Below are 12083 nucleotides of genomic sequence, written 5' to 3'. Positions count from 1 at the left end.
TGGTGTTTTAGCAAAGCAGCAAGACTACCATGATAGGTTCTGCAGGTTTACGCGAGATGGTACGTGCGCCTGGATCGTGCACTCCGCTTAACGCCGCTGTCTCCGACGCCGACACAATGACATCTTTGTCAATTGCTCCATCAACACTTGGTCTTCAAACCGATTTTCGTGAACTGCACATCGACATGGCTACGGAAAGCACACCACAGGTTGAAGCCGTCGACTCTGCTCCTGAGAACCGCGCAAGATGGTACGATCTATCTGAACTCCGACCTCGAACCAGAGCTAATTAGTTGCAGGAAGCATCTAGACACAATTCTGATGCGCGAAGGACAATTCACTGATCCGGACAACGCTACACCGGGTGACCAAAAGATCCAGAGCCTCAAGGATGCAAAGATCCTGTGAGTCTTACACTCATTACTTGTCACGAAGACCAAAGCTAACTTGCCATAGGGTCATGTTCGTATGATCCAACCTTGGTTATGCTTCCTCCACTAACCCTGTGCAGTGGAGCCGGTGGCCTTGGATGTGAAATCCTCAAGAACCTCGCCTTGTCTGGATTCAAGAACATCGATGTCATTGACATGGGTACGCCAACCCCGATGCACCTTATGCGCCGTACTGAACGACGAGACAGACACAATCGACGTATCCAACCTGAACCGCCAGTTCCTCTTCCGCCAGGCCGATGTTGGAAGTTACAAGGCCGAAGTGGCCGCTCGCTTTGTCGAGAAGCGTTGCAAGGGAGTCAAGATCACACCATACTGCGGCAAGATCCAGGACAAGGACGAGGACTACTATCTTCAGTTCAACGTCATCGTCTGCGGTCTGGACAGCATTGAAGCAAGAAGATGGATCAACGCCACTCTGGTTGGCATGGTGGACGACAACAATGTCGACAGCCTGAAGCCCTTGATCGATGGCGGTACCGAAGGTTTCAGAGGCCAGTCTAGGGTCATCCTACCCACCATGACGAGCTGCATCGAGTGCCAGCTGGACATGCATGCTCCCCGTGCCGCTGTACCTCTATGCACTTTGGCCACCATTCCTCGTCAACCTCAGCACTGTATCGAGTGGGCTCATCTGATTGCTTGGGACGAGGAGCGTAAAGGTAAGATGAGAGGCGCAGACATAGTTGAGATCCTGCATCTAACATAGCTCAGACATCACTCTCGACACCGACGACACGGAGCACATTTCTTGGTTATTCGCAAAGGCGCTGAAACGCGCAGAGGAATACAACATCCCCGGAGTCACCTACTCGATGACTCAAGGTGTTGTCAAGAACATCATCCCTGCTATCGCCTCGACCAACGCCATTGTCGCCGCCTCGTGCTGCCTTGAAGCCTTCAAGATCGTGACGGGCACCGCACCCTTCCTGGGCCACCCCGAAGAAAACAACTACATGATGTACAGTGGCGACGACAGCATCTATACATACACATTCGAGCATGAGAAGAAGGACGACTGTCCCGTTTGCGGCAATCTGGCCAAGGTGATCAATGTCAAGAAGGAGTGGACACTGCAGGAGTTCCTGGAGCATCTCGCAGAGAGACCTGAAGCACAGCTCAAGAAGCCCTCGATCAGAACCGAGGAGAAGTCGCTCTACTATTCGGCACCTCCCAGTCTCGAGGAGCAGACTCGTCCCAACTTGAAGCGCAAGCTGGAGGAGCTTCTGTCTGATGGACAGGAAGTAGGAGTCAGTGACCCCGCATTCACCATTGACTTCAAGTTCAAGGTGCATTTCACCTGAAGAGTGGTCGCAAAAACAAGACACAGCGCGGCATGGAAGGTGAAGTTCTTGGGGATCTTTGGGCACGAAATGATGAAGCATAGCGTAGGCGTTCTTGGGGGATCTCAAGGTTCTGATAGGTAGAGGACTCCAATTAGCGTAGATGGCTCGATATACGAGACTCGAATGTACAAAACTTGATCAATCATGAAGCAAGAAGAGGTTCCCAAGAGAATAGTACCGTTGTACGGAGTATGGAGGAACAAATTGGTGGGGCTGACGAGGCGGACGCGAAGCTCGAGACGATGACGGATGACCTCGGCGTCGTCAAAAGGGGCAGGCAGTTTCGAGGTCGGTTTGGTTCTTTCTCTGTGCAAGCAGAAGCTCGCAACAATGAGTGCGAACCTGCCATTAACATGAGCTATCAGTATGCGACGTCCTACGCGACATCCAAAGATGAGAAAGGCTTGACCAACATGTGGCAGCGCCTTGTGCGACAATGGCAGTATGACGCCAAAGGAAAACCGACGACGAGACTGGCAATTGTACGTCGTCGTCTGCTCAGGCTACCGACAGCCATCTTCTTGCTATGGTTCTTTGTATTGCTATGGGGAGAACGCAGTACCTTCAGCAGTAGCATTGATGCCTGCAAGTGGGACAAGTGGGAGAAATGGGTATGTCTATCCCGACTCTTGACTTGAGCTTGAGACTGACTATCGACAACGTAGCCTGCGGACGCACAACCTCATCGCATTGCCTTGATCGCCGACCCTCAACTAGTCGATCCACACACATATCCTGGTCGACCTTGGCCGCTTTCTTCCTTGACCATCGTTGCGACCGACAAGTACATCAAGCGATCCTTCCACCTGTTACAACGCCATATCGACCCTGATACAACCTTGTTCTTGGGAGATCTGTTCGATGGAGGAAGAGAATGGTCTACACATTTCGAAGGCTTCCAACCTTCGGAGCAGCAATGGAAAAAGTACGGCGACAAGTACTGGTTGAACGAGTACGACCGCTTCGGCAACATCTTCTTCACCCAGGACCAGGTCACCGGAGGTATGCCCGCCCATAAGGTCAAGAAGTTTGTCGCCAGTCTTCCGGGAAATCACGACTTGGGCTTTGGCAATGGTGTCCAAGTGCCCATCCGAAACCGATACCAGGCATACTTCGGCGAGGGCGACAGGGTGGACATTGTAGGAAACCACACCTTTGTCAGCATTGACGCTGTGAGCTTGAGCGCCATGGGTCAGCCAGACAGCTCTCCCGAACTCTGGAATTCAACTATGCAATTTCTTGACAACGCCCAGTGCCTGAAGCACAAGGCTGTTCGTGCAGAGCTCAAGGAGCAACAGGGCCTGATACCACACAGGAGATGGGCTCATGCGGTCACCACACCTCACGACTTGGGTTACCAGCCCACGAAGCAAGAGCTTGCGAAAGAGCCAAAGCCAGAGTTTCCTACCATCCTCCTCAGCCACGTACCCCTGTATCGTCCAGAAGGCACCCCTTGTGGCCCTCTTCGCGAAAAGTACCCACCAGCCGCGCCAAACCTCAAGCACGATAAGCCCAACGCCATCCGCATCGCCGGTGGCTACCAATATCAGAACGTTCTGACGCAGGAGATTTCGAAGACGGTCGCCGAGAAAATTGGAAATATCGCACATGCCTTCTCGGGCGATGATCATGATTATTGTGAAGTGGTACACCCAGACTATGCTTCAAGACACGACAGAGGCATACGCGAAATCACAGTCAAGAGCATAAGTTGGGCAATGGGCGTCCGCAAACCAGGTTTCCAACTAGTCAGTCTGTGGAATCCCGTCGACGAAAATGGAGAGTCTCTTAGAGATGGTCCGACATTACAAACCCATCTATGCCTCCTTCCCGACCAGCTAAGCATCTTCATCCGCTACGGAATTCTAGCCGCCTTGTCCCTAATCGTTTTGGCCATGAACACCTTAGTTCAAGTCCGCAACGAAGAAGCCGCAGCCTCGATGCCCACCCTCCCTACCTCGGAGCCAACCAACAAACCCCACTACAAGGACAGCGACAACCACGCACCTTCCAAACAACGCTCTCGAGCTCCCTCAGGCGCCACAAACTCCATGTCCTCCTCCGACTCCAACGGCCGTCTCTCCGCCCGCACAACGAACGCCCGCACCCGCAGCATATCCCCAGCAGCAACCTCGTTCAACTACTCCCTCCCCACCACCCGCCCCGCTTCCTCCCTGATAGAAAAAGCAGGCTATTATGGCTCCAACCCTGAATATCAAATGTACAACAAGGAAGAAATTTTCGACGAGAGTGATGATTGGGGTAATCCTCTGTTCAAGAAACCGAGGCGGGCGAAAGTGCAAAAGACTTTTAGGAGGAAATTGGTGGATAGATTTGGGAGGGATTTTGCTTGGGCTGCCGGACCGGTTTTTGTCTTGTATTGGTGGCTTTTGAGGAGGGGGTGATGGGGGGTGTACTATTAATTCTAGTGAGAATGATATCAAGTATCGATTGAAGACATTCAGGATTATCCTTCATCTCGGCCGCAATTGTCCATGATGTTTTTCAAACAGGAAGTCTCAAGTGTAGAAATTACGAAAAAGTTCATTCCTATCCATTGAGTGAGACAAATCCGTAGACAAGCTCTTGAGAAAACAATGTCCAAACCAGATCAAAACGCCTCGTTCCCAAGAAGAAGAAGAATACGAAAAGTGGTCGTCCTCCTTATCCATCGTTCCCATCATGCCCTTTCCCCCTACCATGTATATCTATTTACAAAAAGCCCTTACTAAGGCTACTGATCCTCTGCGGCACCTCGAGCGAAGGCGGCAAAGGTCCAATGGAAGATCCTCTTCTACTGCCGCCACCGGCATCACTATACGCAGCAAGAGCACTCCTCCTCACACTGCCCCTCTCAATCTGCAACCCCTTCATACCTTCCAACTCCCTCTCTAGTCTGAGTCTAGTTTCTCTTTCTTCCCTCAACTCTCTTTCGGCGCGTTTGGCGGCGAGTTGGTTGGAGGAGTCGGAGGCTTGGAGTTCGTCGATTGTGGCAAGGAGGTTGCCGATCTTGTCGCGGGATTTGTTGACGTCTTCGGTGAGCAGGGAGACGGATTTGTCGCGGCGCTCGATTTGGGATTGGAGGTCGCGGACTGTGCGGTCGACATTGCGGACGCTGCGGGCTTCGGTGTTGCGTGTGTGCTCGAGGTCTTCGAGTTGGCTCTCAAGCTATAAGAAAATACATTGTCAGTGATGTGTTCGGAATGGAAAGAGCGATGAGAGCGGTAGACTTACCTCGTGGATGCGGCCGTTGAGGAAACGAACATCCTGGCTTACGCTTGAGTAGCCCTTGGTCTCGAGGTCAATACACTTGAGCTGCAAGTCTTTCATCGACTTCTCTAGTGCTGCCTTCTCTTTGTGCAAGTTGACATTGTGCTCACGCTCGGTGACAATGTCCTTTTGAATTTCCTGAGCAAGTGCTTCGGCTCTTCTCATCTTTCCGACTGCAGCAGCGGCAATGTCTTCTTGGTGAGCAAGTGTCGACTTGAGCTCGAGCAATTCACGATCAGCGGATGCTGCATTACGCTTAGATGGCGATCCATTCTGGGAGAGGTCCTCGAGACGGTCGGCAGCCTCACTAAGGCGTGCCTCAAGCCCCTTCTTCTCCTTGACGAGCATGTCTCTCTCGGCCACGACATCATCGACGTTGGTACGAAGACTGCGGACCTGGCTGAGAAGGTCAACAATCTTGCTTTGAGCATCATTGTGAGCATTGACAGCCTCATCGCGTGAGTTGGAAAGGTCTTGCAGAGCAACATCAAGACGTGACTTCTCCTTTGCCCATGTAGAGCTGTTGAGGACTTCATCATCCCACTTGTTGCGCAACTCCTCGAGTTCGTCACGAAGACGACCGTTCTCTCCACGGACATGGATGACGTTCTCGCGTTCAATCTCAAGCTCGTTGCTAACGGCGGCAAGTTCTGACTGATACTTCTTACGAGTTTGCTCCATCGATGACTCCTTGTCTTCAATGTCCATGGCACGTTGAGATCTGTAATCTTCAAGCTCGTTCTGTAGACGCTTCTTGGCCTGGAGAGCACCATCGAAGTCAGCAGAGAGATCTTCGATTCGCTCTTCGTACTGCTGTGTCTGACGCTGCAAGTCCTCAACCAAAGAGTCCATGTGCTTGCGTTCTGACATGATGGTTGCACACTGATCCTCGACCTCCCTGGCTTGAGTCTTTGCAAACTGTTCAGCTCTGGTTGCCTTGAGGACAGCAATCTCAGCCTGCTCAAGCTTGCCGAAGTACTCGTCGGCTCGGGCACGGTAAAGGTTGAGGCTTGAGGTGACATCAAGCAGCTTGGATGTCTCAGCGTCAAGTCTGATCTGCAGGTCAGAGAACTCATCAAGCAGCTGCTGGTGCCCGGCGGCTTCTTGCTCCCTCTCATATTCCAGATCAGCAAGCTCTGACTTGACGTCTCGGAGCTCGACATCGGAAGACATCTTGCTCTGCTTAATTTCATCAAAGGCCGTCTTTGCCTCGGCAAGCTCAGAAATAGCCATGTTGTGAGACGCGAGCAAAGACTTGCGGGACTGCTCTTGAGAATTGATCAGATCAAACAACTCTTCATGCGACTTGGTCTGAACCTCGGAAAGGGAGAGTTGACCAAGACGGATGCTGTTCTCTAGGGCAGAAACCTTCCTGGCCGAGTCGTCGAGCATGTCATGTAATCTACTGTTCTCGAGGGAGAGTTTTTGCACTCGGCGAAGGGAAGGGCTCTCATCTTGCAGGTCCTGTTTAGAAGGACTGCGGCCAATCTGAGCTTCAAGGTGTCTGTTGTGCATCTCAGACATCTGGAGCTGATTCTGAACCATTTCAAGCTCTGCTGCAAGATCCATGCGGTTGTTGAAAGTGGCCGTATCGCTTGTGCGATCGGAGCGTGCAGAGTCCGTGGTGTAATTACTCAAATGACGTTGGTTGGATGGCGTATGCACAGGAGAGAAGGGCTTTCTAGACTCCCAATCTCTGCGCATTGGGACGGGCGAAGCACGAGAATTGACCTGGTTGGAGTTCATCTCCTCAAGCAGAACGCGCTTGGCGTTGGCGTGCTTGAAGTCGTTCTCTTGCATCTCATCCTGATGGTGAGCACGTAAATCGTTCAACTGGGCTTCTGCGCGAGAATATCTCTCGTTCGCAATGCGAAGAGCTTGTTGAGATGTTTCCAGCTTCTTAGCCAGATCAACTGTACGGGCCATGTCAGGTCTCAAGCCGTCAATGTTGGAAGGAAGATCCTTCATCTCAGGATCAAAGATCTTCTGGAGAAGCATTAGCTGCTCACGGCACTCAGCCAGCTCGTCGTTAGCAGAGTCAAGACTGGACTGCACAGCACGGGTGTTTGTCTGAGCTTGATTGCGTAGTTGTCTCTCAGTCTCGAGCTTGCGGTTCGCTTCGGCGAGTTGAAGATTGACACTTGAAGAAGCTTGCTCAGCATTCCTGGTAGTGCGGTGTTCGCGGGTGATCTCATGGTTGAGATCCTCCAAACTCAGAGTGAGCTTCTCTTTCTGCTTTTCCAACGAGTTGATTGTCAGGTGTGCATCTTCAAGTTGACGCATGAGTTTCTTCGCATTTTCTTCCGCGTTGGTCTTTTCGGCATTGAGTTGATTGATCTTGGATCGCTGTGTATCGACAGCACGCGAGTTGGACCGAGCGATGTCCAAGTTCTTCTGCTGAAGCTTGTTCAGCAACGCACGGTTGTCGTTCTCGGACGCCGCCAGGCGACCTTTGATGGTGACTAATTCACGCTCGAGACGTTCTTTGTGCTGATCTTGATGAAGTCGGAACGAATCGTTGCCAGAGATGAACTCCTTGAGATTTTGCACCTCTGACGCCAACTTGCTTTTGTCGGTCTCGAGATCTTCAACCTGTCTTTCCATATTTTGCATATCGCGTCGAAGAAGAGCTTGTCGCTCATTCGCCTGACGAGTCAAGTTGCGTTCAACAACTGCTTCAGCCTCAATCTTAGACTCCTGCAGATCGAGGAATTGTTTTCTCAGGCTTTGAAGATCAGATTGGTAGTCCTTGCGCTCCTTCTCTGCAGCGACGCGGGCCTCGTTTGCTCTCCGTGTGACGTCCGATTGAGCATACATTTCCTTCTCGATGGTGACTTTCGAGTCGTTAAGGGCATCGAACTCGCGCTTGAGCGTTTCGTACTCGCTCTGAGCAATCTTCTTGACATCGTCACGAGATTGACGCTCTCGGCTCAGATCAGTTTGTACTGCGAAAAGCTCGCTCTTGAGGTCCTCAATCTGATTCTGCAGCATCTCGGCCTGTGCGTCTGCAGAGGTCTTGTCTTCCAAGGCCCTCTTCGCATCTGCAACCTCACGCTCAAGCTGTGCTTTCTGCGAAGTCATGGCTTCCATCTCCGCCAAAGTTCCTCGTAATTCGCTCTGGATGCTGTTGTGCTGACTCGTCAGAGCATGTTTTTCATCCTCGAATCGCTTGCGGTCATCTTGGAATCTCTTGAGGTCGGTCTTGAGAATGGCAAGCTCGCTATCCTTTCGTCTGATAAGGTCCTCGTAGCTGGAAGAAGTTGAGGCGAGCTCGGACATCTGTTGGCGAATAGTGCGGTTCTCTTCTACTAGGTCCTTGATCTTCTTCTTCGAGTCCTGTGCGTCCTTGGTAACAGTGGAAAGTTTCATATCAAGCTCGTGGTCGTTTTCGAGCATCTTGGCCTCCATGTCTTGAAGCTTGCGATCCTTGAGGCTTACATGGCTCTGAAGCATCTTGATCTCTTGACTAAGCTTCTCTTCTAACTCAGTCGTCTGCGAGCGAGAATTCTCAACTTCGACAAGCTGAGCATCCAAGGCGGTGAGTCGGGAACTAAGCTCGGTCTTCTCGTCTTCTAGCTTGGTGATGATCAAAGTTGCTTGTTCTACTTGTCGATGCCATTCATCGGCTTGCTCTTCTGCTCTTTTCTTAGCCCCCATGAGTGCTTCCAGCTGATCTTCAAGCCTCTCCTGGTCATCAAGCGCGCCCTGGAGCTTCTCGCTTAACTCAGACTCTCGGTCTTGTAGTCTGCGGAAGATGTCTTCCTTGTCCAGCGCGAGTGACCTCTCACTTTCGAGCGTTTGCTGTATCTTTTGAATTTCGGATTCAGCGCGCCTGCGTTCATCTTCGATCTTGAGTCTGCTCTCTTCTTCCTGTCTCATCCTCTCTTGAAGCTTTTGAATCTCTTCTTCACGCTTCTTGACTTCGTTTGACTGTCGGGTGGCTCCGAGAAGCGGTCTCATGGTCACAAACAGACCCCACCAGGGGTTGGCCTGCATCTGTTGATATGCCTTGAAGTTGCTCTGGATGATGCGAGTTGCTTCGGCGCGGTACAGCCTCTTGTGCGCAATGCGTCTTTGAATGTAGCCTCGCGCAACAGCTTGGAACCTTTCCATGATTTCTCGAATGAGCGCATCACGCTGCTCTTCAAGTTCGGCAAGGACTCCAGCTCTAAAGAATACCTTTGTGAGACCAACGCGGTACCAAGATGCATCCAAGTTCAGCTTCTCGAGAATCAACTTCGCAGCGACCTGACCTTCGAGCGGACCTTTGGGCATTTTCGCGCAAAGCACCTCGTAACGAGAGCGGAACTCTGCGAAAGGCAGTCTGTTCGGGAAACCAGTTCTCGCGATACGAATACCTTCGAGAACACCGTTGCAGCGAAGCTGATCAAGAACCAGCGGTGCGCTAAATTGCTTTGGACGCTTCTTGTGGTTGGGAAGGATACATCTGACGAAGTGGGGATGAGTCGAGTGCAGCTGGTTCATGAGAGTCGATAAGTTCTCCTTGTGTTTCTGGGCCACTGTCCTGAAAAGGCCCTTCTTGACACGACTCCTGGTTGCTCCTGCTTCCTCTTCATTGTCTTGACAGTCAGAAAAGAGCTGAGCTACGTGCTTGTTGGTAGAAGCGGCAAGGAGTCGAGTAACGTTGTCGTTCATAGGGTCCTTGTTCTTTTCCAACCAGCCTTCGGTGGAGTACTCAACATCGGCGGCGTAATGCGTCAAGGTGAATCCTTGCTTCAACAGAGATCGGCGATATTTGGACGATTTGCGATCCCAAAGAGAGTTCAGCTTTTCGGTGAACGACTTATCGGTGGCTTTAGGCATAACAGAGTCCTCATCCAGACAAGAGAAGATACCGATGGGGTTGGTGACTTCGATAAGCTCGATGGTGGGCTGCAAATCCTTGCCGAAATCGATGAACTTCCATTCAATCTGCTCGCGAGCATACTCTTCTTGTTCCAGAACAAACATATGGTGGTTGAAGAACTGCTGCAACTTTTCGTTGGTGTAATTGATGCACAGCTGCTCGAAGCTGTTCTCCTCGAAGATCTCAAAACCAGCGATATCCAGAACACCAATGAAAAACGTATCATCCATTCCAGATCCAGATCGATCCAGCTGTTTGTTGATACGGTCCACAAGATTTCCAAAACCACGTTCGTAGATACCCTTAGCCAAGGCATCGATTGCGAGACGGACCTGTTCTGGCGTTTGAACCTTCTCGACCCATTCTCTGCCAGCCTTTACACGGGGATGGAGCAAGCCTTTGACAAATGGTTCAGCGGCAATGCCAACCAATCGACAGAACTTTTCGACACTCTCCATGGCGTTGGCCGCTAGAGACGCTTGATCTGCACGCATGCTCTCTTTTGCGACCGTGATGTTGCCCAAATGGAGAATAGCAGCAATTGTCTGTAGAATCGATGTCTGGGCCTTATCATCGAAGCCCATGACATGGAAGGCCTCGATCAGCAAGTTCCATTCATCTTTGTCGGAAACACCAGAGATGACGTCGTTGCCCTGCTTGGTGTACTCGAAGTCTTCGAGCTCCATCCCATCAAGGAGGAACTCGCGGCGAGTAGCATCGTCAACACCACAAAGAAGCTGATAGAAAACGTGGTAGTTGCGTTCCTGAGAATTCAAACGCACGACTCTACTCTTCTCCAGGAGATACCAGTCGATGAAGGCACCAGCAATTTGACCCGCCCGTGTGAATTCGATACGAATGAATTTGCCAAATCTTGAAGAGTTGTTGTTTCGGACTGTCTGAGCGTTACCAAAGGCTTCAAGAATAGGATTAGCCCTCAAAATTTGTTCCGACAAGTTGGAGAGTTGTCTCGTGGTGTTCTTAGCACGAGGTGTATCTGATGTAGCCACTGCAGCAAGGTACTGAATGACCTTTTTTGTGTTCTCTGTTTTTCCTGCACCAGATTCACCAGTGACAAGGATACTCTGGTTGGATCCCTCATCAACCAGGTTTCTGAAGGCCTCGTCGGCCATGGCGAAAATATGTGGCTTGGTGTCTTCTCGGCTTCTGCCTTTATACATATTGACATAGTCGCGACCGTAGATAGGAAGAGGACAATAGGGGTTGACTGTGACCAAGAAGAGACCGGAGTAGGTATAGATGAGGTCGGCTTGATAGCGCATGTGCAGGTTGTGCACGACTGAGGCTTCGTTCAAATGAGTGAGCTCAGCCATATCGTCGGCCTTGTCGAACTTGGCAGGATTGACCTTGTCGACGGACTCGGAATCTACATCCCTTTGCTTGGGCGTGTCAGTGGGAGGTAGGCAAACATAAGTGGGCAAGACATACGCTTCCGTCGTCACACTGGACTCGCAATTGACCGTCGGCCAAATCCTCAAGAACCCAGCCACGGACAAAAGCATGTTCGGTATCCTTAACCCAGACATAGCGCTTGCCCGAGAAATCATTTTCACCCTCTATGCCTCCAATTTTTTCTTCGGCCCCATCCAGACCTTCGGCCTTGATGAACTTGGGAGCAAAGGTGCCTGTCGGAGGAGGACGTATTGAGCCTCTCCGCGAGAGACCGCGTTCTAGAGAGCCAAAGCCGAGCTCTGCGAAAGATTGGTGACGAGCATGTCCGTTGGAGGTTGGCGGTGACATCGGAGGCGGTAGGACTGATGATCGAGACCGGGCATGTCCCGGGGGCGGACCTGGAGAGGGAGTACCATTGGTAGTACCGTAGGAGCTGTCTCGCCAGCGCTGGCTCCCAGAAGGTGTGGCTATAGCCATTTGTGGTGTTCACTGTTTGGTTAGTATAATGCGACGCTGGTGGTGATTAAGAGGCTCGCATGTGGGCGTATGGATTGAGCAATGACGAGCTTCTAGAGCGACATTTCCAGGAAATAGGATATTATGTACAGACGAATGCTGCTGGCGGTACAGACTCTGCAATAGCGAGATAAGGGCGTTGGTCGCAATGAAGAAGGCTGTTGTTTTGGGCAGGCACATGCAACTGTTTACGTGTTTATCGCTAGCGTCCACCTTAAT

The 12083-nt window shown here is 51.3% G+C and overlaps 2 protein-coding genes across 2 annotated transcripts; both read left to right on the top strand.

Moving 5' to 3' along the window:
* The first annotated feature begins 135 nt into the window (after window positions 1–135).
* On the top strand, window positions 136–1953 carry M438DRAFT_349134 (putative NEDD8 activating enzyme). The gene is made up of 6 exons (XM_029906322.1): window positions 136–250; window positions 300–404; window positions 457–462; window positions 512–591; window positions 641–1114; window positions 1167–1953. The coding sequence occupies exons 1-6, from the start codon at window positions 186–188 to the stop codon at window positions 1754–1756; spliced, it is 1320 nt and encodes a 439-aa protein (XP_029756299.1). The 5' UTR covers window positions 136–185; the 3' UTR covers window positions 1757–1953.
* Window positions 1954–2112: 159 nt separating this feature from the next.
* Window positions 2113–4312, top strand: M438DRAFT_326891 (uncharacterized protein). Its single transcript, XM_029903144.1, has 2 exons — window positions 2113–2409; window positions 2464–4312. Exons 1-2 carry the CDS (start codon window positions 2152–2154, stop codon window positions 4201–4203), a joined length of 1998 nt encoding a protein of 665 aa, XP_029756298.1. The 5' UTR covers window positions 2113–2151; the 3' UTR covers window positions 4204–4312.
* Window positions 4313–12083: the final 7771 nt, after the last annotated feature.

This window comes from Aureobasidium pullulans (genome assembly GCF_000721785.1).
Source record: "Aureobasidium pullulans EXF-150 unplaced genomic scaffold scaffold_27, whole genome shotgun sequence".
In the NCBI taxonomy this organism is placed as follows: domain Eukaryota; kingdom Fungi; phylum Ascomycota; class Dothideomycetes; order Dothideales; family Saccotheciaceae; genus Aureobasidium; species Aureobasidium pullulans.
Note: the sequence above shows the minus strand (reverse complement) of the source record. Positions and strands in the feature narration are given on the sequence as shown.

Excerpts from the sequence above, each read along its gene's own strand:
- M438DRAFT_349134 (XM_029906322.1), top strand. The coding sequence starts at position 186 with ATGGCTACGGAAAGCACACCACAGGTTGAAGCCGTCGACTCTGCTCCT. Across the intron at positions 251-299 it reads CCTGAGAACCGCGCAAGATG|GAAGCATCTAGACACAATTC; the intron begins GTACGATCTATC and ends AATTAGTTGCAG. Across the intron at positions 592-640 it reads CATCGATGTCATTGACATGG|ACACAATCGACGTATCCAAC; the intron begins GTACGCCAACCC and ends ACGACGAGACAG.
- M438DRAFT_326891 (XM_029903144.1), top strand. The coding sequence starts at position 2,152 with ATGAGCTATCAGTATGCGACGTCCTACGCGACATCCAAAGATGAGAAA. Across the intron at positions 2,410-2,463 it reads GGGACAAGTGGGAGAAATGG|CCTGCGGACGCACAACCTCA; the intron begins GTATGTCTATCC and ends TCGACAACGTAG.